Source organism: Chaetodon auriga, chromosome 3 (assembly GCF_051107435.1).
Source record: "Chaetodon auriga isolate fChaAug3 chromosome 3, fChaAug3.hap1, whole genome shotgun sequence".
Classification (NCBI taxonomy): Eukaryota; Metazoa; Chordata; class Actinopteri; order Chaetodontiformes; family Chaetodontidae; genus Chaetodon; species Chaetodon auriga.
The window spans coordinates 589,971-612,741 of record NC_135076.1 but is presented as its reverse complement, the minus strand read 5'-3'; the positions used below and the strand labels follow the sequence as shown (position 1 = coordinate 612,741).

The 22,771-nt window shown below is 41.7% G+C and overlaps 1 protein-coding gene across 1 annotated transcript; it reads left to right on the top strand.

Moving 5' to 3' along the window:
* Positions 1-10,406: 10,406 nt before the first annotated feature.
* Positions 10,407-19,875, top strand: ndufa11 (NADH:ubiquinone oxidoreductase subunit A11). Its single transcript, XM_076727238.1, has 4 exons — positions 10,407-10,554; positions 13,253-13,345; positions 14,273-14,395; positions 19,683-19,875. The coding sequence occupies exons 1-4, from the start codon at positions 10,476-10,478 to the stop codon at positions 19,793-19,795; spliced, it is 408 nt and encodes a 135-aa protein (XP_076583353.1). The 5' UTR covers positions 10,407-10,475; the 3' UTR covers positions 19,796-19,875.
* The last annotated feature ends 2,896 nt before the right edge of the window (positions 19,876-22,771 follow it).

Here is a 22,771-nt window from a genome sequence, read left to right as displayed (position 1 = left end):
AAAAATAATTGAAGCGACAGCTAGTTGACATACATGTGCAGCTCAGTAAAGTCAAGGTTAAAGCTATAATAAAGAACTATATCCACAAGACTTGGCAAGAACATGGACTTAAGTGATGCAGGAGGACATTTTTATAGTAAGCAAAAACATGTAGGTGTTGGTGGAATATAGGAGCAGAAGCCCAAAGGAAGAAGTCATTACCTGTCTGTCAAACACTCCGTGTAATAGGTAAGCACTAGGGATGTCCCGATCACGTTTTTTGCCCCCGAGTCTGAGTCTGAGTCATTTGATTTTGAGTATCTGCCGATACCGAGTCCCGATCCGATACTTCTATAAAACATTATGAAACGAACTAAGAGCAAAGAATAAGATCCAGGATGTCCCTTATTTTTATTTTTTTACCAATGGCTCTTATATTAACATGTAACACTTATGCACAATTGTGCATGGATGCAGTGTATTGTAAACTTCTATGAGGTAGCTTGAGTCTCAAGTCAGAACAGAACACAGAAATAAAATTTTATTCACATTAGGAATAGTGCAACATGAAAGACTCAATAGTCTAGTATTAAAACAAATAGCTGCTTAACTTAAAATAGGCATCCAAATATCAAATGCAAACAAATAAGCAACTTGCTGTCGATCCATTGCGCAGTGAGACTTAGTAATGACATCGGACACACAGACGAACTCCAGATGTCTGTGGTAAACGGGACATCAGACGCCTCTGATAATTGGACAAGTAGCTTGTCGCGGATCTTTTTCTGGAGCGCTGGCAGTGCTTTCTCGACGAAATAGTGGCGTGAGGGCATGTCGTACCGTGGTTCCACATGCTGCATAAGCAGGATAAATCCAGGTTCTTCTACCAGGAAGAATGGCTGGTCACTCAATGCTATGATTTCTGCAATCTTCTCTGTTATCTTCTTCGCCTTTTCACAGTCACGGGGCATTTTCTCTGTCTTTTTGAAAGTATCTTCCAGTGTGGGCTGGCTTGTCTTCGGCTTGTTTGCCTGAGTAAACTCTGTGTATTGTGTCGGGTGTTTGTTTTTGAGGTGTTGTATCAAGTTTATGGTGTTAAAAGCAGCTTTGTCCTTCCCACCTCTCGAGATCCCGATATCTCACAGTTTGCAATTGCATTGTTTTCGTCGTTCACTTTGAAATATTTCCACACAGCAGACATAGTAGCAGCATATCACGTGCCTCAGCTTCAAAACAAACTACCGGCCTTTCTTTCCTTCTTTCTTTCTTTCTTTCTTTCTTTCTTTCTTTCTTTTTTCTTTCTTTCTTTCTTTCTTTTTCTTCTTCTTCTTCTTCTTCTTCTTCTAAGTAAGCACCATAAGTGAAGCAAGAATGCATAAGAGAGGAGGTGGAGTTGCCATTTTGTTTAATGATAGCATTCAATTCAATAGAGTCTCTTATGGTCAGTTTGAATCTTTTGAATATGTTGCCATTCAATCAAAGTCTCCCTGTCAATCAGTCTTCGTAACCATCTACAAGCCCCCAAAATACAATGAAAGTTTTCCGATGAGTTTGCCAATCTACTGTCTGTTTGTATTGATTTTGACTGTGTTGTGTTAGTGGGTGACTTCAACATTCATGTTGATAATCTCAAAGATGGATGTGCTAAAGAACTTTTAAACATCTTGGATCATTTTGGCCTATCTCAGCACGTAACACATTCAACACATAACAAAGGGCATATATTAGATTTGGTTATTTCCAAAGGGCTTAATATCTCTGAGGTTGTGGTGATGGATGTTGCTCTTTCCGATCATTACTGTGTGTCATTTAAAATGGCCACACCTGCTATTCTTAACAAAAGTGGAACAGAGGTAATCAAAAAGCGTTATATTAATGATAACACCTGTGCAGTCTTCACTCAGTCTTTTACACCATCACCAACACTGCCCTCAGCTTCAACTGATGACCTTGTAAATAGTTTCAGTTCCAAAGTTATGACTATTATTGACTCCATCGCCCCAGTTAAGACAAAAGTTTTATCAGGAAGGAAAAGGGCACCTTGGAGAAACACCACACTGGTCAAAGTTCAGAAAAGAGTCTGCAGACAAGAAGAGCGCAGGTGGTGAAAAACCAAACTCCAGGTTCATTATGAGATTTACAAAAACAGTCTCCACACCTATAACCATGAACTAAAGAAGGCAAGGCAAGCATTCTTCTCAGAGATTATCAACAGAAACTGTAATAATGCCCGCACTTTGTTTTCTGTTGTGGATAGACTGACAAACCCCACAGCATCAGTCATCCTGAGCTACTATCCAACAAGTCATGCAATGAATTTGCAGCCTTTTTTACAGATAAAATTTCAAGGATAAGACAAACAGTGTGCAGCTCCAGCTCAGGCAAAATGATAAGTCCACCTGTGCCCTCTTGTTCTCCAGTTAATCTAGCACATTTTAACCTTCTAGATCATACAAGGCTGACCGAAACTGTATCACAGTTAAAATCCACAACATGCTGCCTTGATACTCTGCCAACAAACTTTTTTAAAAATGTCTTTAATTGCATAGCTCCAGATGCGTTGCAGATAATAAATAATTCTCTTCAGTCTGGTCACTTTCCCCAGGCCTTGAAAACTGCAGTAATAAAACCTCTCCTAAAAAAGACTAATCTGGATGCTTCAGTAATAAGTAACTACAGGCCAATATCAAATCTTCCCTTTCTAGGAAAAATTATTGAAAGGGTTGTTTTGCTTTCATGATGCAGAACAATCTTTTTAATGCATTTCAGTCTGGATTTCGTCCACACCACAGCACTGAGACTGTACTTATCAAAGTTTTAAATGACATACATCTGAATAATGATGCTTCCAAAACCTCAGTCTTAGTATTATTAGATCTCAGTGCTGCCTTTGATACAGTTGATCATGACATACTTCTTAATAGACTGGAAAAGTGGGTGGGACTTACTGGCACTGTACTACACTGGTTCAAATCTTATTTACAAGATAGAGACTACTTTGTGTCAATTGGTGAGCATGTGTCTGAACGAAAAAAGATGATGTGTGGGGTGCCACAAGGGTCCATTCTCGGACCACTTCTTTTCAATATCTATATGTTGCCCCTAGCTCAGATTATGGAGCATCATAATATTTCTTATCATACTTACGCAGATGATACACAACTTTACATTTCTGTGTCATCACATGACTACAGTCCCTTACTTTGACTGAGTGAGTGTATTCATCAAATCAACGAGGGGATGTGCTAGAATTTTCTTCAGCTTAATGCAGATAAGACAGAAGTGATTGTATTTGACCCCAAAAATGAAAGGTCAAAGATCAGTGCTCACCTTAATTCAAGTCACTCACAACAACAGATAAAGCCAGAAATCTTGGTGTAATTATTGATTCTGACCTGAATTTTAACAACCATTGAAAGCTCACTACCAAATCAGCCTACTACCACCTGAAAAATATAACCAGAATTAAGGGATGTCTGTCCAAAGAAGACATGGAAAAACTTGTTCATGCATTTATTTTCAGTAGGTTGGACTATTGCAATGGAGTCTTTACTGGCCTAAACAAAAAATCAATTAGGCAACTACAGCTGATTCGAAATGATGCTGCACGAGTCCTTACAAACACCAGAAAAATGGACCATATCACACCAGTCCTCAGATCACTACATTGGCTTCCTGTGAGTCAAAGAACAGACTTTAAAATCTTACTGTTGGTCTACAAAGCATTAAATGGTCTAGGACCAAAATATATTCTAGATTTATTAACTCCATATGAAGTATCCAGACCTCTCAGGTCATTGTGATGTATTACAGAGCTGTCTGTGTGTCATGTGACAGGGGTTGCTCCAGTGAGGCGCAGGGCTGGGTGCATGCGCAGTCGAGCCACGCTCAGGGAACGGGAGGCACGAGTTGTTCGGTGTTTAAAGTTGAATAAAGAAAGCCGTAAACAAAGTACCGAGAGTCGCCTCATGATATCCACCAGAAATAACACATGGTACCAGGAGTACACGGACCCCGACACTCGTGTAGCATGAGGTGAAGGAGCAGCACTTAAGCTAGCAGGTGCTAAGGCTGGCTACCGTTACTACAGCACCTGAGACGCCGGTGCGGACTGCCACGACAGAGGGGTGCAGCGACTGTGTGAGCCTTGACGGCGAGATCGGGAAATGGAGCAGCTAAAACCTCCCACCGAGCTGAAACTGACCGGTAACGTAGAAGACCAGTGGAGACGATTTAAACAACGCTTCACGCTCTACCTGACGGCGATAGGAGCAACAGAGAGGGACGACACGTAGAAAATAGCACTCCTTCTAACGGTTGCGGGACCCGAAGCCATTGACGTCTTCAACAGTTTCCAGCTGACAGCAGATGAGCAAAAGAACTATGCCACCGTGCTAAGTAAATTTGAACAGTTTTGCATGCCAAAAAGAAACGAAACATATGAGAGGTATGTGTTCAACAGCAGAAATCAAACAGAGTCAGAGTCAGTCGAAGAATTTATTACTGACTTGAAATTAAAGTGCCAGTCATGCAACTTTGGAGAGCTGGCAAGCTCTCTGGTCAGAGACAGGATAGTTATGGGTGTTAGAGATAAAGGAGAGAAATTGCTGGGAGAAGTTGACTTGACTCTGGAAAGGGCCATACAGATATGCCAGGCCAGAGAGGTCATGCAGCAGTGCCTAAAGTCTATAGATGGCGGCACGGCGGCGAGTGAGACAGAGTGCAAAGTTGAAGCAGTTCAGACCAGCCACACCAACGTGCAAACAAAACGAGCAGCCAAGGGAGATGCCAGCAGGGACCAACAACTACGCGCATGTGGCAACTGTGGAGGAGAACACCGGCCTCGTCAGTGTCCGGCATTTGGAAAGGAATGTCGGCTCTGCAGGATGAGGAATCACTTCGCCCGTGTATGCAGACAACAGAGGCCGAGAGAGAGAGAGCAGAAGGTGAACCTGGTCCGAGGTTCAGACAGAGCTTCAGACGACGAGGACACAGAGGACCTCTTCGTGGGCTCAATTGACAGAGCAGCATCAGATGAAGAGTGGACAGAAACCTACAACGTGAATGGGACTGACATAAAATTCAAAGTGGACACTGGAGCCCAGGCAAACCTCATAGCTGAGACTGAACTGCCAAATCTACGGGTAAAACCCCAGATTAACACAGAGACTAAAGTAAGACTGAGGGCATATAATAGGGATATCATACCTCATATTGGAAAATGTAAAATGGTGTTGAGAGATGGTAACAAAACCCATGAACTTGATTTTGTCATTGTCAAGGGCAAAAAAGCATCCCTCCTAGGCCTAAAGGCAAGCATCCTGTTAGGATTGGTGGGGGGAGTACACAAAATTGACAAAGATGGAATTGTGCATAATATAGAGGATGAATACACTGATGTATTTCAAGGAATAGGAAAACTTGGGATGGTACATAAGATACAGCTAGAAGACAACTATAAACCAATCATCCATGCACCTCGCAAAGTACCACTAGCTCTAAAAAAAAACCTTAAAGCCGAACTTCAGCGGCTTGAGGAGCTAGACATTATAGAAAGAGTTGAAGAGCCCACAGAATGGGTCCACTCACTTGTAATAGTAGAGAGACAAGACAAACTGAGGTTATGTATAGACCCAAAAGAACTGAACAAATACGTGAAAAGAGAACACTTCCAACTTCCTACCAGGGGAGAAATTTTTGGAGACTTAGCAGGTGTCAAATATTTCTCCAAGTTAGATGCCTCCTCTGGTTTTTGGCAAATGTGTCTGGACAAGGAGAGCTCTAGAATCTGCACCTTCAACACTCCTTTCGGGCGGTATTCTTTTAAGAGACTGCCTTTTGGCTTAACATCCGCCCCAGAAGTCTTTCACAGAACGATACACCAGATTTTTGAAAGGGTGCCAGGCACAAAGGTTTACATTGATGACATCTTGATCAGTGGATCCTCCATAGAAGAGCATGATGCCAGGCTAGCTCAAGCTTTAGAAGCTGCCCGTACACATGGGTTGAAACTAAATGCAAAAAAATGTGAGTTCAGAAAAACTAAAATCACCTACTTAGGTGAAGTGCTGACAGCGGAAGGTGTCCAAATAAGTGAGAGCAGAGTGAAAGCCATCAAGAACATGCCGCCACCTACAGACAAAGAGGGTGTACAACGCTTTCTGGGCATGATAAATTATGTAGGTAAATTCGTGCCTAATCTAACAGCACACACTGCTCAGATGAGGAGCTTGCTATGTAAAACCACTGAATGATGTTGGAACAGTAACCACCAAAAGGAGTTTGATGAACTCAAATTGCTAATCACTGAAGCCCCTGTTCTTCGGTATTATGATGAAAAACGCAAAACTAAAATCTCAGCAGATGCATCTAAATCAGGCATAGGGGCAGTCTTGCTACAAGAGTATGGTAACCGATGGAGACCAGTAGCATACACCTTCAGAGCTCTTTCTGCCGCAGAATGTAACTATGCCCAGATTGAAAAAGAGGCATTAGCTCTGTCATACGCATGTGAGAAGTTCCATGTTTTTATATACGGTAAAACAGTGTGGGCAGAGACTGATCATAAACCCCTAGTCACTATTGCAAAAAAGGGCTTGGCAAACACACCACCCAGGATACAAAGACTATTTCTGAACATGCAGAAATATGACCTAAAGCTAGAGTTCAGCCCAGGCAAAGAAATGCTCGTGGCAGACACGCTCTCCCGGGCTTACGACAGAACAGAACCAAATGCCATATATGAACAAAAAGAAACTGTGCATGTAAATCTAGTCAGAAAAAGCTGCCCAGTGTCAGATGAAATGTGGGAAAGAATAGCCCAAGCCACCGCTAATGATGAGGTGCTACAAAAAATAATACGAGGTCTGGTGAAGGAATTAGCAGTAAAACCAGACATTATTTGTGTACAGGAAACATGGCTCAAACCAACTTTGGACTTTATTATTAAAGGATACTCTAGCATTCGTAAAGATAGACCTAGTGGAAATGGTGGGGGATGCGCAACTTTTATTAGACAAGATATAAAATTCAGGCAAATAATGACAGCACAAGAATGAGAGGTAGTAGTCATTGAGGTGTGGATAAAGGCAGGAAGTGTGAAAATAATTACTTTTTATAATCCCTTTAAGCAATTAGACGAAGAAAAGATGGAATCCATCTTAGATGATTGGAGAGGAAAAGTAATCTGGTGTGGAGATTTTAATGCGCACAGCACAGTGTGGGGAGACCAAGATGACTCAAATGGGGAAATTATAGAAGAAATTCTGGAAGAGAAAGAGATGGTATGTTTAAATAATGGTTTAGGCACCAGGGTGAACCTGGCAAGGGGCACAGAATCAGCAATTGAGCTCACTTTGGTCTCACAATCTCTTGCAGCAATAAGTAATTGGGAAGTCTTAAGGGGGAGCACAGTGGGTAGTGATCACTATCCGATATCTGTTTTCATAGGAAAAGAAAAGGATGTTGACCAGAATAAGGGAGAAGGGAGATGGAAATTTGAGGAAGCAAATTGGAACAAATTCAGAGTATTAAGTGAGGGCAAAATGCAAATGATAGATATAAACCAACCAGTAAATGAACTGAACAATGACATTTGTAAAAGTGTAGTGGGAGCAGCAAAGGAGTCCATCCCAAGAAGTAGTGGGAATAAAAAGGAAAGATTAGTCCCATGGTGGACAAGTGAATGCACTAAAGCAATAAAGGCTCGAAACAAATCCTTTAAAGCCTTAAAAAAAATCTTTCTATTCAGAATTTAATAATTTATAAGAAACAACAAGCAGTAGTGAGGAGAGTAATAAGGAAGACAAAAACACAGTATTGGAGGAGATATTGTGAGTCACTAGGAAGGAGTACTCCATTGGATAGAGTGTGGGGTATGATTAAAAGAATGTCAGATAATAGGAAAGAGTATGGATACCCAATAATGGAAAGTGATAGGAAGATGGTAATAAATAATGAGGAAAAAGCAGAACTATTAGCAAAGACATTTGTTAAAGTACATAGGAAATTTGAGTGATGAAGAAAAGAGAGGTAGAGAAGGGACAATATTAAGAAACATGGAAACTATGCAGGGTGAAGAAGTGTATGAAAATACAATTAACCTGCAATTCTCAATGACAGAGCTGAATAATGCCTTAAAAAAATCTGGAAAGACAAATCCGGGAAAAGATCAAATAAGTTACTGTATGTTAAATAATCTTAGTGACCAAAGTAAAAAGATTTTACTGAAATTATATAATAGGATATGGGAAGATGGGAAATTGCCAGATCAATGGAATGAGTCCATAATTGTTCCTATCTGTAAACCAGGTAAGGATCCAAGTTTGGCAGAGAGTTACAAACCGATAGCCCTAACATCGCATGTTGGTAAAATATGGAAAAAATGATTAACGAAAGGCTCGTCTATTATTTAGAAAGGAGGGGAGAGATAAAGTGCTATCAGAGCGCATTCAGGAAAGGAAGGAGTACTGTAGATCCCGCTCTGTGTTTAGAACATGAAATAAGGAAAGCTCATGTAAATGAAGAGAATGTAGTGGCTATGTTTTTCGATGTGGAAAAAGCCTATGACATGATGTGGAGGGAGGGGCTACTAATCAAACTGTATCATATGGGGATGAGGGGGAAAATGTGCAGGTAGATTAAGCATTTTTTAACAGACAAGATGATATCAGTGAGAGTGGGAAAAACTTACCGTGGGAAATACATAGTAGAGAATGGAACCCCTCAGGGCAGTATTATAAGTCCAGTTTTGTTTTCAATGATGATAAGTGACATATTTAGTCATACAGACAGGTCCATAGGAACCTCATTATTTGCAGATGATGGGGTTATGTGGAAAAGGGGACGGAACTTGGCATTCAATGCTAGGAAATTCCAGGAACAAATAAGGAAGGTAGAAGCTTGGGCTTTGGAATGGAGCTTTAGGTTCTCAGTTACAAAGACAAAGGCAGTTATCTCTTCTAAAAAGAAAACACAAAACCAAATCAGTCTTAAACTACATGGACAAGATCTAGAAATAGTAGATTGCTTTAAGTACCTAGGGATTTGGTTTGACAAGAAGATTACATGGAAAATACCAATTGAGAAAATAGTTGAAAAGTGTAAAAAGATATTAAACATTGTTAGGTGTTTGAAGGGGGCCATTGGAATTGAGAAGAGAACAGATTTCATTAAACTATTGGGCAAACCTAAGAGGACATGAGGAAAATCATTCGGGTCAGAATATGATCAAACCATGCCAAGAGAAAGGAAAAGGACAGGTGAGGAGTTTCGGATGGACAATTGAGAAGCGGGTCAAACTGTTCCTCTCTCTGTCGTGCCACCATGGACAATGGAAGAAGTGGAAGTAGATTTAAAACTGTTAAAGGATCAAAAAGGAAAAAATTTAAGTGCAAACAAAGTTAAGAAGTACATAAATAGAAATTACTCACAGTTTGTTAAAGTATACACAGATGCATCCAAGTCACAGAATAATAAGGTAGGAATAGCTTTTGTAATACCAGATTTAAATATAATGTAAAGTAAAAGAATTAGTGATGACTTAGCAGTGTATACAGGGGAGTTACTGGCTATTCTGCTTGCACCGAATTGGATAGAGGAGGTCAGACCACAGAAAGTCTTAATAGGATCAGATTCGAGCAGTGCATTAGAAAGTATTAGACATAACCATTCAAATACCAGGCTAGACATCATACTTGATAGGCCAAAAGATACACAGAATCAGGGGGATAGGGGTAAAAATTCAGTTAATTTGGGTTCCAGCACATATTGGATTAGAAGGAAATGAACTGGCAAATAAATATGCTGAGTGCAACATGGAAGAGAGAAATAAATATGGTTGTAAAATACAGTAAGTCTGAGATGAAATGTATAATCTATTCAAAAATAAATAAGAAATGGCAGGAACAATGGGACAGAGGGAGTAAGGGTAGACACCTCTATAGTATTCAAAGGAAAGTTGGAGAAATGAGAGAAAGTCATAAGAGCAGAAAAGAAGAAGACATAATATCCAGGATGAGATTAGGTCATACTGGCCTGAACAGTACACTATACGTCATAAAGAAACATGCTACAGGGAACTGTGAATACTGTGGATCACAGGAAACAGTGGAGCATGTATTCTTACATTGTCCAAGGTACCGACAGCAGAGACAAACACTCAAAACAGCACTCCAGAGGAATCAACTAACACTGAGTATGACAGAGGTATTAAGGAGGGATTCAGGAGATGTTGGATACAGGGCTATATTTCAGGTTTTTACAGAGCCCCGGGGTTATTATTAGGATCTGATGTAGAGTTACAAGCTATCCTGCTCCAAACTCCAGTCCAGAAGGTGGCGGTAATGCACCTGACAGTTGTTTGCTAACCGCCAGAAAACAACAGAAGAAGAAGAAGAAGAAGAAGAAGAAGAAGAAGAAGAAGAAGAAGAAGAAGAAGAAGAAGTTGTTTCTCGCGAGAATTCCGTTTGTTAGATCGCGTCCTTGCTGAATTCGGAATGGGTTACTGGGACACACCAGAGGGCACAGACTGCGTCGAAAAAACATGGATCACGACCAAACTGGGCGCGGCTTTGGGTAAATATCAGCAATGATAAAAATCATATAGGTGGGCATTGTGTTGGGCATTGAAATTCAAGTAATTGTGTTAACCTAGAGGAGTATTTAAGCTAATGCTAACGTTTGTGTGCTAACAGGTTAGCCCATGACAGGTACGAAGTAAGCGTACCTGAACTAAGTTTGTTTTGCTTAATTGCGCGAATTTGCCGACAGAGGTGGCTTGCAGCCAGTGTTCCTCAAGTCACAAACAGTGAATCTGAGCTCCTCTACCGCGGATGCTGCAAATTTCTAACGTTAAAGATTTGTTGCACAGTTTGAAGTTTAACTATTATTTAATGTACCAATATAAGTTGGCGTGAAAGACTAAGAACAAGGCTTTCGCATGAATCATAACTGAGTTTAGTTTTAGTGTTGATTAATAGGCCCGAGTCAAAAATGGCTGTAACTACACCTCCTCGCCCAGTGCCTCAAGGAATGTGAGTATTAATATGAGTTGAGGGACTAACTTCATTTAGGCTAACATATTCTTTATAGAACAGCCAGGTTTCAGTATGACAAAATAAATCATTGTTGTATTCTGATATTAAATCATTTAGCATCATTTGACCCTGTTGTTAGACATGATGCACAGGTTGAAATGGTGTAATTGGGTGCCCATAATGGGCAGTGAATTTGATCGGCCTAATCATAGAATTTAATCTTTATTAAGACATGGTGTAGGTATGAATACTATTATGTATATTGAATATCTCTGTTAAACAGACTGTAAGCCGTGCTTTAAAAGTAGCGTACAAAATGTTTGAAAAGAAGGCATATTTGTGAAGTAACCTATACATATGCTAATGTTATGTTTATTAGCGTATGCTTTTTATCATGCTGGTAATTTCACAACCCAATTTCCAAAAAAGGTGGGATGCTGTGTCACATAAATAGAAACAGAATGAAAATTTTATCCTAATTTACAATTTGATACCAGAGAGGCTGACCGTTCCTAAGGTAAAGATGGGTAGGGATTTACACACAGCATTGGAAAATAGTGCGACAATCAAAGAATAATATTTCTCAATGTAAAATTGCAAAGAATTTTGGAATTTTCATTGTTTACAGTACATAACGACAGTCCAAAGAAATCTCTGTATGCAAGGGACAAGGCTTAAAACCAATACTGGGTGGCTGTGATCCTCAAACCTTCAGGCGACACTGGATTGAGGACAGACACGATTCTATAGTGAACCACTGCGTGGGCTCATGCACACTTTCAAAAACCATTGTCTGTGAACACAGTTCATCACTGCATCTACGAATGCAAGTTGAAGCTCTACCACGCAAGAGGAAACCATATAGATCCAGAAATGTAGCTGCATTCTCTGGTAAAGATGGACTGAGACAGACTTTAGACTGCTTCTTTATTGATCCCAATCTGGGAAATCGTTTAAAGAGGCAAAGTGGAAAACTGTCCTGTGATCTGACAGGAAAAAATGTTAAATTCTTTTTACAAATCATGAATGCTGCGTCCTCCAGGTTAAAGAGGAGAGGTGCCCTCTGGCTTATCAGCACACAGTTCAAAAGCCAGCATCTGTGATGTTAAGAGGGTACATTAGTGCACACTGCATGGGTAACCTGCATGTTTGTGTCGGCACCATTTAATGCTGAATGATAATACAGTTTTTGGAGCAACATATGCTGCAAAGTAGACATCTTTTTTCTTGCTTATTTCAGCAAGACAATGCCAAACCACTTTCTGCATATATTACGAAAGTGTGGCTCTGTCCTTAAGGAGTTGGGGTGCTAAACTGCCTGTGATCTATGTGATCACAATGTTAATGAAGGGAAATAGCTCAGCTATCATCAATTTCTGTGATTGTTGGCCATCAATGGCAGATGCTGTACTTAATCAGCTTAATCTGGGTGTACTGCTATCAGTTTTCCACAACTAGAAGCTGTCTCCACACTACATCTGAGCTCGGTATAAACGCATCACTTACCTCAACATTTTATGTTTCACTTATAGGCTGTGTGAAAATATAACAGATTTAATAACCATATTTTATACATCTATGACTGACATCAATAACATTTTGTAAACAACAGATGTTTGCACTGTGGTCAACAGCCACCAACACAGTTACCCACCCTGTAATTCCCTAGTCTTTGCTTCACTTGTCCTGAGATTGCGATTACAACCATAGCCTCACACACGTGGATGTCACCAGTTAATTCTGCACACTGGCTGGTTCCGTAGAAAAGCTCAGGGAAACAGCTGTGGGCTGCTCTTTAATGGAGGTGGGACAGTTAAACAGACATGCACTTGCCAAACCAACCATCTAAGTCTCTTTGAAGTCTTTTCTCTTGTAAAGCCAAAAAGCAGCGTTTGAACACATTTCTAATGAAGCACTGCTCCTTCACTGAGCTTTTCTATGGAACCATCTGGGACTTCTCCCACACTGTGGATGAGACAGTCCTGAACAGGATGTTTCAGAGGTATTTTTCATTTTTCATGAATGCCTCTGAGGACAGGTAATCCTTATACTGTAGTCTCAATCAATTTCCTATCATAAAATTAAGATTGGAAAATGAGAAGAGGGCTTTTTAATTACCATTGCTTGTAACAATTTTTAAAAATGGAAATAGTGCTAATTTTCATTGAGAGTTGATGAGAATTGTGACTTTTTCCTGTTGATTTCAAGTTTGTTTGTGTGTCTTTATGTGTTTTTAGGTCTTGTTGGTTCAGCCTATCACATTGTGCTTTACCAGCCTGATTCCGCATTGGCAGCGGTACAGAGGGCTACCAACACTACTGTTACCATGGGTAAATATTTTAAATATTTTATTAAAAAATCCACAAGTACACTGTTGTCTGCTCTAATACTTTAGATCAGTGGTTCCCAACCTGAGGTCCACGCCCCCCCACTGGGGGGCGCCAGAGATCGCAGGGGTTGCACACAGTTTTGTCTGCGCTGAGGTTGTGACATTACCAAAATTATATTTGTGCACATTAAATTTAGAAAATCCCAATAGCACACCCAATTGGATAATCAAAACTCTGGATAATCCAAATTAAAACATATTTTTGGTCCACATTTAAATTCATTAAGCTATTTATTACCTCTGACCTTTTTTGCAAATAAAAGTTTGGAAGTAATCGCTTTATTCTTTTAGTGTATGTATATGGGTAGGAGTTGGGGTGGTGGTGGTGGTGGTGGTGGTGGGGGGGGGGGGAGTCCTCTGTGTTGCACTGCCGTGTTTTTGTGGAGCCCAGAACAGACAAACCAACCACTGATTCTAGAGAGTGCCTTTTGTATTTTTAACTGCTACCGTAGAAGATGGTGAGGCGAGGTTTATGAAGTTGGTTGCAAGATGCCACTAAATCCTACACATTGGACCTTTAAGGGAGCTACATTGTGCAGACCTGTTTTTCATGTTTTCATTGCCGTCTTCAATTGGTCCATCACCTGCCTTTTAAGGTATTTGGAGGTGCACGACTACTATACTTTTGTGGCTGTATCTTAATTATTGTCTTCCTGCTGCATTATCTGCAAATTTAAGTTTATAGTAGGCACTTCAACCTCATTGTTTGATTTTAAATCCAAAGTGCTGCAGTACTTTGATGCATTGTACATAATACATCATTTTGACTAAAACATTTTGATCTAAATGTGTTGACTTACTGATCTTTGGATTCTACAATTTGCATCAGATTTTATAATACTGATATGGGTATCTGTCTGTGTTCTAGCCACCATGGGAGCCATCTTCGGCATGGCGACGTGTCTCAGTGCTCAGGCTCGTGAAGCCCCAAATGACCCACTGAATTACTTCATTGGGGGCTGTGCCTCTGGGATCTTCCTGGGAGCCAGAAGTAAGTATCAGTCCTGGCGGAGGAAGCACCCAGTGCTTTCCTTCCATTCAGCTAATTCTACTTCCACCTGACCCTGCTCCTCCAGCCTGTCGCCCTATCGATCAACACCCGCCATCACTGATAATATTCCAATCCCTTAAAGGTCTTATATTATGAAAAACCCACTTTTTTCTGGGATTTGGGGTGTTATTTTGTGTCTCTGGCGCTACCACACGCATACAAAGTGTGAAAGACCATCCAAGCTTTTTTGAGTGAGATACGGATTTGTGAAAGCACCCTTCCAAACAAACCGATCGAATTCGGGGAGTACTGTTACATAACAAGCCCGCACATTTGCATGCTCCCACCCACCAGCCACCACCCCCTACTCCTCTCCCCGGTGTCTCTCCACCCACCAGATACGAAAGGATTGTGTTAGGAATTATGTCAAGCCGCCACACCCAGTGTTCTGTTGGTGGCTGTAAGTACGAGCACAAATCGCTCCATTGGCTCCCAGCTGCAGAGGACAGAAGAGCGGCGTGAATTGAATTTTTGAAGGCAATGTCCCCGCTACAGTTGGCAAAAACCCGCTGGTGTGTGCTAACCACTTCGAGGCTGACTGTTTCTCCAACCTCGGTCAGTACGAGACAGGATTAGTCGGGAGACTTTTTCCAAAGGAGGACTCACTTCCAGCTTCGCGTGGAATACATGCAGACGAGGGACATGTAAGTATACAAATAATTAGCTGTGTGTTTCTTTAGTAGATTAGTGCAAACTCTTGCGTGTTGTAGCGTGTGTGTTTTGCCATTGAGAACGATGTAAGGCTAACCACTAGCTTTGAGACTACGACTTCAGCCATCAAAGGTTAGCTCGCTGCTACCGTAGCTTTTGGTACATCACATCCCATTTCTGATCTTGCTGATGATTCAATACATGTTTGAGGGAGATACCAGCATTCACAAATATTAAGCTGTGTTCATTTTGCAGTTTTACACGAATTAACCAAGAAGTGCTTTGCCACACAGCACAAGCTAACGCTAACCGCTAACTTCTAGTTAGCAATCAGCATGGTCTCCATATGCAAGCCCAGCGACCTGGTCAGTCAAGCAATGCATACATAGATGCTCCGCAGGGTCTAAGCTTCGGGAATTTGAGAAAATAATGCATTTGGAAACGTTTTCTAAACTGGAGTATATTAGAAAAGCCCAGGGCAAAACGAGCGTATGGTTGAGACTGCTACATCACAGCACAATTTACACTCCAAGCGTTTTTTCACTGGAGTTTATTTATGAGTGACCCTTTTTTACACTGTATGTAGCTGTTGGCATAGCTATACATGTAAGATAAGGTTAATGTCACTTCTCTCTTTTTATATAGGCCAGTGAATCATTACAGTTACCTGCTGTTGATCAAGTGTAGCAGTGAGCTGTTGCAGCCTTTAGTGCTTGAATTTAACTGTAACAGTGCTGTCATGTTTTACTCCTCAGTATGCCCTGTTATCATAACAATATACTGTTGTTACAGCTGTCCAGGTTACTGTGTCCTGCAAGGACTACTGTATCTTCCCTGGACGTCAGGAAATTCCCAACTTACCTGAAGTACTACGCGTAATGGGATGACTACATGAATCTTCTGCCCAAGGAAGCTCCAGCACCAGCTCACGAAACTCATAGGCTAGATACCTGTAACGACTGAGAAAATTGAACATTATGTTAGTCAACAGGTTCTGTAATGTCAACATCTGTATTCACATTTTTCTAATATGGATTCAGTGAATCCTTCACTTGTACTGTATTTCCATGTACCATTATTCATGACTGTGGTCAATAAATATTTTTTGTATATCTGTAAAATGTTTCATGTAAATAAATGTATAATATATAGTATTTGCTAATGAAAAACCTGGCTATATGTTCAAGAAAAAAATATGACTGACTATATTTAGTTTATTATGGTGTATGAACAGTGAAGTTGCTTATTATAGATGAAACTCACTGCTCTGTCCCTCATAGCTGTACAGGACCGTATTCAGCCGTGTAAGTGTTGTATGCATTCTGCAGCAAGAACACATTTAGGCAAACGTGTTCTTAACCTGGATGGTCGATCATGCATGGAGGCCTTTCATCCAGCTGCTGCAGCCATGTTGTAACCTATTATGCATAGCATAAGGTGAGTATGTGCAGTGGCATGTTATCTGCAGTCATACACTGCGATCATACTGTAAGTGCAGGTAAAGATAATGTGATCTGTGGCACCTCCTGGCGGCACATGTTCTCAGGCTCTGACTGCATTGTTGCACAATTTCCACACGTACACTGATACAAACAAATAAAAAATCATGCTTGTATAAAGCTAAAGAAATATGAAACCTTGCATGCCAGCATTTTCAACCAATAACAGCACCCACGTTTTACATTTGAATGTGTGTGCTCTAGCTTGCTACTTTTTCTCAGCCTGAGGTGAATGGCCAGTAGTGCTGCTCAGCAGTGTCGCCTGTGTGTGCTCTGCCCATTCATGTGTAAATGAGACGGAGTGCTTGGTTTACACTTCTGCGTCGCGGCAACGCCGTACCTACGCTGTCGACGCAGACCCCTACGCGGACCCTACGCCGTAGCCTGACGCGCACCTCCAAAAAAATCCTGACTACGCGTCGTGTCGACGCGTCGTGACGTGAACGTCGAGGAATGTGATTGGTCCGTTCAGAACGTAATTTTCGGTTCAGTCGCAGCCCTACGGTCGCAGCACAACAACACCGCCATTTTCAAAGTTTCTGTGGTGAGAGCTACAAGAAAAACTGGACCAAGCCGAAGAAAGAATTATCAAGGAGGTACGCAAGTACGACCACCGCTACAACTCCTCTTCGCGGCAGCAAGAGCCCCCCGAAACCATACAAAGACACAGCCACACCCCCCTAGCGGCTTGGCGGTGAATTGCGGAGCAACGCGTTCCCTCGACGCAGAACTATGAATGCTCAGTGACGGCGTAGGGTGTATGCCGTAGGTACGGCGTCGCCGCGACGCAGAAGCGTAAACCAAGCTTAACAGCGCAGTTGGTCAGTGTCTCAGCAAACCAGTGATTGCTAGAAACCCCCTCCTCTTAATGTAAACAACCAGGACCTTCGGACTCTGCTTTCATATGATACCAGGCTTGTGTGGTTTGTGTGATGTGGTGAAATCAGCAGACACGCTTAAGTGGATATACGCTGTTTCCGTATTTTCGTAACATGCGCATATCATTTATTGCAGTATGAATTATGTTTCGTTTGTTGGCAATGCTTGGTAGAGACTTTTAGTTGAGTTTCTCGCCGTCATTCTGGTATGCTACAAGTTAGGATTGGTGCTTCCTAGCGGAAGCATTGACCACCTGAACTACGGGTCTCTCACACTGCCACCTGTACAGGCGGCATTTGTATTGAAAAAGATAGAAAGACGTTTTTTGACTAACCTTTCAGGAGCGTCCTGCTGATGAATTCTCTTAGGTTCTGTAGGAGCCTTCCCTCCTTCAGGATCCAATTCAGGTTCGAATATGTACGGTTGAATTACTGAAGAACTCGGTCTGTTCACTGCCGCCATGTCCGCTGCTTTCACATGGTAGTGCTACGTGAGTCTACGCTCTCCCCATTACCATGGTGACATGGATGGGACAGCAGCAGCTCATTTGCATTTAAAGCTACAGACACCAGAAACAGCACATTCTGAAAGGGACTGAAATAGAGGGATATGGGGGGGGGGGGGGGATCTTTTCCTGAAAGCTATTTCCAGAAAACAGCTTCAATAACATATTTTATGGAAATCATAGACCTATGTAACTTATTGAAAAAGCTTCATAATATGTCACCTTTAAATGTGCCTCACAGGAGATGAGGAGAGAGGAGGCCTTTTTACAACTGGCAACGACCTTATTATTGAGATTTGTTTATTTGTTGTTGTGGTCATCTGACCACAGTTTGGGGCTGCACTTCTGCAAATGGAGTTGGAGATTTGGTCAGGATTATAGGTTTCCTCAATGCTGAGAAATACAGGCAGATACTTATCCATCATGCAATACCATCAGGGAGGCTTATGATTGGCCCCAAATTTATTCTGCAGCAGGAAAACGACCCCAATCATACAGCCAGTGCCATCAAGAACTATCTTCAGTGTAAAGACGAACAGTCTTGGAAGTGATGGTATGACCCCCACAGAGCCCTGATCTCAACATCATTGAGTCTGTCTGGGATTACATGAAGAGAAAGAAGGATTTGAGGGAGCCTACATCCACAGAAGATCTGTGGTTAGCTTTGCAAGATGTTTGGAACAACCTACCAGTCGAGTTCCTTCAAAAACTGCACTTTGTTAATTGTTGAAAATAAACTATTAACACCCTAAGCATTCTTAGTTTACAGCATTTTTCCACACCTGCCTAAAACTTTTGCACAGTACTATATATATATTGGCAGCCATTGCTTTAAAATACCCAAGCAACAAAGATTGGATTAACTAGTTTCTACATTAAGTGAGTGACTAGAATTAGGTGGTCAGAATCAGATACCTGGTTGAAAGTCAAATGCCCTCAACGTCTCTGTATTAAAATACATGAAAACAGAAAATAGCATATAAATTAAACACTTAGTTTAAATAGGTATTACTTGAAGGACATGTACACATTGCTTTACACATTATGATTCAATTATGATTTTGAAAGAGGCTACTGGCAAGTGAGACAATTGGTAGGAGAGGGTGATTATAAAACGGGATGGGAGAGATAGTATAAATGCGGGCATTGGCGGAGCATGTTTGTGTGCCTCTTGGACACGCTTGTGCTTGGCAGGTTTGTGGCTTTTCCCACCATTTGGTACATTAAAATCCATGTGACCTATCTTACAAAAAGCGTGACTTTAACCAAAGTTGCTTTTCAGTAACGACAGGTACGCTTCCTCCCATTTAGTATATACTTGCACAAACTTTAAGCCTGTTTGGCACCTGCTGTATTGAATTTAGTAAACACATCAAATAAACGGAAAGGGTAAAATACAGGGTTTCCTGGGAAAACTGGAGGGTTGACAGGTCTGGAAACATGTTTAATGAAAAAAAGTTTTGTTTCCACGTAGTATTTGCTGCATTACTGCTGCCCTGCTTTGAGAAACAGGATGCCAGTACAGCTTGGCAACCGCTTCGCTTTTTTTTAAAATTTGTACTGTTTATCTACTGTTTTAACGCAGAGAAACTGTAAAAGTTAAGCTAACTGGAACCTCTCCCTCTCCCTCTCTCTCTCTCTCTCTCTCTCTCTCTCTCTCTCTCTCTCTCTCTCTCTCTCTCTCTTTGTCTAGCCCACAGTGCTATGACTGGTACGTCAGCCTGTCTGGGTCTGGGCACACTGGCCTTCTTCACAAAAGTCGGCAAGATGGAGGGCTGGAAGCTAGCTGGACCCCCTGAACTATGAGGAGGAAGGTGGCTGTAAGATGAACTAAATGTTGTAAAAAGAATTAATGTAATAAAGATCTCTTGAATGACAAAACTAAGTCTTGAGTCAGTATACTTGATTTCATCTTGCCATAGTGCTATAGTTATGGGAGGTCAAAGAAGATGATTTGGGGAGTTTAATGAATTTAGCAATTTATTCTCAAGTAGATGTTTCTTGTTTATTATTTTTCTAGACATCTTGATCGTGATTTTGTTATTATGCATTTTTTTTTATTAATAAAGATTGCCTTACCACCATTACGTTGTGCAGGTAGACATCGTATCCTGGTTTTAGAAACCTGGGTGGGACCTTTTCTGAGTTTTGAGAAAAAAGCTATTGAGGGCAGAATCTTTACTTTGTGTGTGTGTGTGTGTGTGTGTGTGTGTGTGTGTGTGTGTGTGTGTGTGTGTGTGTGTCTGTCTGTCTGTCTGTCTGTCTGTCTGTCTGTCTGTTCAAACAAGTTGGGCCAGGGACAACAAAAGACTTGGAAATTTGTTGAATGCTCAAAAAAAAACAAAAAAAACAAAACCTGTTTGGAACATTCCACAGGTAAACAGGCTCATTGGTAACAGGTGATAGTATCATGATTGGGTAGGGGCATCCTTGAAAGGCCCAGGGTCCAGGCGAGGCAAGGTTCACCACTTTTTCAAACACATGATTGTATAAAGGATATACTGTACATGGGTTTGGGTACACTTCATAAAGCGTTAAACACAGTTGCAAATGATTGCTTTCTGTGTTTATTTACATTTTACACAGTGTTCCAACTTTTGTGGAATTTGGGTTTGCACATCTGTCTTTCTGATAACAGTTGGAGTTTTATACCTGGGCGTAAGGACATTTTGGCTGGTCCTCACTTTTGGACAGAACCTTCAAAAAGCTGTTTGAGGGTTCACGTTTGGTTTTACAGGTCAAGTTAGAATTTACTTTAGGATTAGGGTTGGGGTGTGGCATTTAGTTGTGATGGTTGGTTGGTTCACAGCAAGAAGGTCCCGGGTTCGATTCTCGCTGCAGGCACCGGGGGTGTGTCCTCCACCATACCTTCGGTGCCTGCTGCAAAAAAGAGGGCCTTTCTGTTCACCTGGGGTGTCCTCCGTTAAAAAAAAATATACCCCCACTAAAAGCATGCAAGAAGATCACCACCTGACCAATGGTGATGGCGAAGATGGGTCCCCGGGCGCCGGTCTGGCTGCCCACCGCTCCTGGTCTGCCGCGGAGGAAGGACGACCAGGATGGGTGAAATGCAGAGGACAAATTTCACCTCGTGTGCAGTGCGTACATGTGCATGTGTGTGACAAATAAAGGGGAATGTCTCCCCCCGATTCTTCTTCTTCTTCTAGGCGGAGACCTTCTTCTTCGCCGCCGAGACCACCCCGTCCCAGGCAGACAGGAGGCCCCACACCAAGGTGCAGAGGCCTCCAGCCATCCAGGCCAGAGCCGTCCCCTCGGCAGCGCCCCCATCAGTAGACCAAGAGCAGCTCCCAGTGTGCGGGGCCCCCATGAGGAAATACTGGAGCTAAAAACCAAGGGCCCCCATGAGGAAACACTGGAGCTAAAAACCAAGGGACTAAGACATAAACATAAAATAAAATAAAATGAATAAATGAAATAAATAGTAATTAAACATGTCGTTAAAACATGCAACTAAAATAAGATACGAATAAAGATTAAATATAATAAGAAGCCTGATTAAAGGAATGAGATAAATCAAACAAATCAATTGAAAGCCTGATTAAAAAGGTGGTTCTTGAGCCTCTTTTTAAAAACATCAACAACGCTCAGTCTAATGAGATCTTAGTTATTGGTGATTTCAATATTCACTTCAGGCCTTGACCCTCTAAATAAAGCTTTTTTGGCACTTACTGATACTTCTGGTTCCACTTAGTTTGTACAGCACCCGAGTCATTGCCGTGATTACACTGGACAGAGGTGCCATGACTGTTTTCTTCTGTCTTGTCTGTCCTTGTTAAGTTGGTACAGATGTTTTTACTATTTGTCACATTGGCCTTACAACTAAAACTGCATTTCATGAAGATTTGCCTGCTGTCTGGGCTCCCTTCACGACAGATTCTATTGAAAATTCTACTACTAGTACTACTAGCACCCTTGGACTCAACTCCCACATCCCCCACAGCACCCCCTCCACTAGCACCATCTGAAGAAGAGGTCTCCATCTGGCCCCAACGACCACCAACCTGTTGCTTGTACATCGCTCATGATGAAAGTGCTGGGGAGGCTTGTCCTGGCCCACCTCCGACTGCAGGTGAAATCATCACTTGACCCTCTACAGTTCGCCTACCAACCCCATCTGGGTGTGGACGACGCCATCATACACCTGCTGCAGCGTGCTCACTCCCACCTGGATTGTAGCGGCAGCACTGTGAGGATCACTTTCTTTGATTTCCCCATTTAATACCATTCAGCTGTTACTCCTGGGTGAGAAGCTGTGAGTGATGGGAGGTGACGTGCCCACAATCTCCTGGATTACTGACTACTTGACAGACAGACTGCAGTTTGTCTGACTGGCAATGTTCTGTCTGAGACAGAGTACAGAAGCACCCCAGGGGACTGTTTTGTCTCTTTTTCTCTTCACCTTGTACACAATTACAATTAGTCATTTGGCAGATGCTTTTATCCAAAGCGACATAAATATGAATTCACACACTGTTGGCAAAGCATCAGGGGCAGCTTTTGGGGTTCAGTATCTTGCCCAAGTCTAAGTTTAAGTCTAGTGACTTGAATTCAGCACTTTCTACAATTCTGGACTCAGTTATACCTCTTTCTACTGTAACCTTCTCCAGACCTAGGGGTATCTGAACCGGCAACATGTGATACACAGGATAAACAGCACTGTGGATCTGTGGATCACTGTGGATCAATGAAGAGACACACGACGGGTTGGCATCTTCATCAAGCCAGTGCCATTTTATTTCTGCATACCAAGCTCATTCAAAA

What these genes read in the sequence shown, in the direction of transcription:
- ndufa11 (XM_076727238.1), top strand. Translation starts at nt 10,476, where the DNA reads ATGGGTTACTGGGACACACCAGAGGGCACAGACTGCGTCGAAAAAACA. An exon ending in CAACACTACTGTTACCATGG is followed by an intron (nt 13,346 to 14,272) that starts GTAAATATTTTA and finishes TCTGTGTTCTAG; the next exon opens with CCACCATGGGAGCCATCTTC. An exon ending in GATCTTCCTGGGAGCCAGAA is followed by an intron (nt 14,396 to 19,682) that starts GTAAGTATCAGT and finishes CTCTTTGTCTAG; the next exon opens with CCCACAGTGCTATGACTGGT.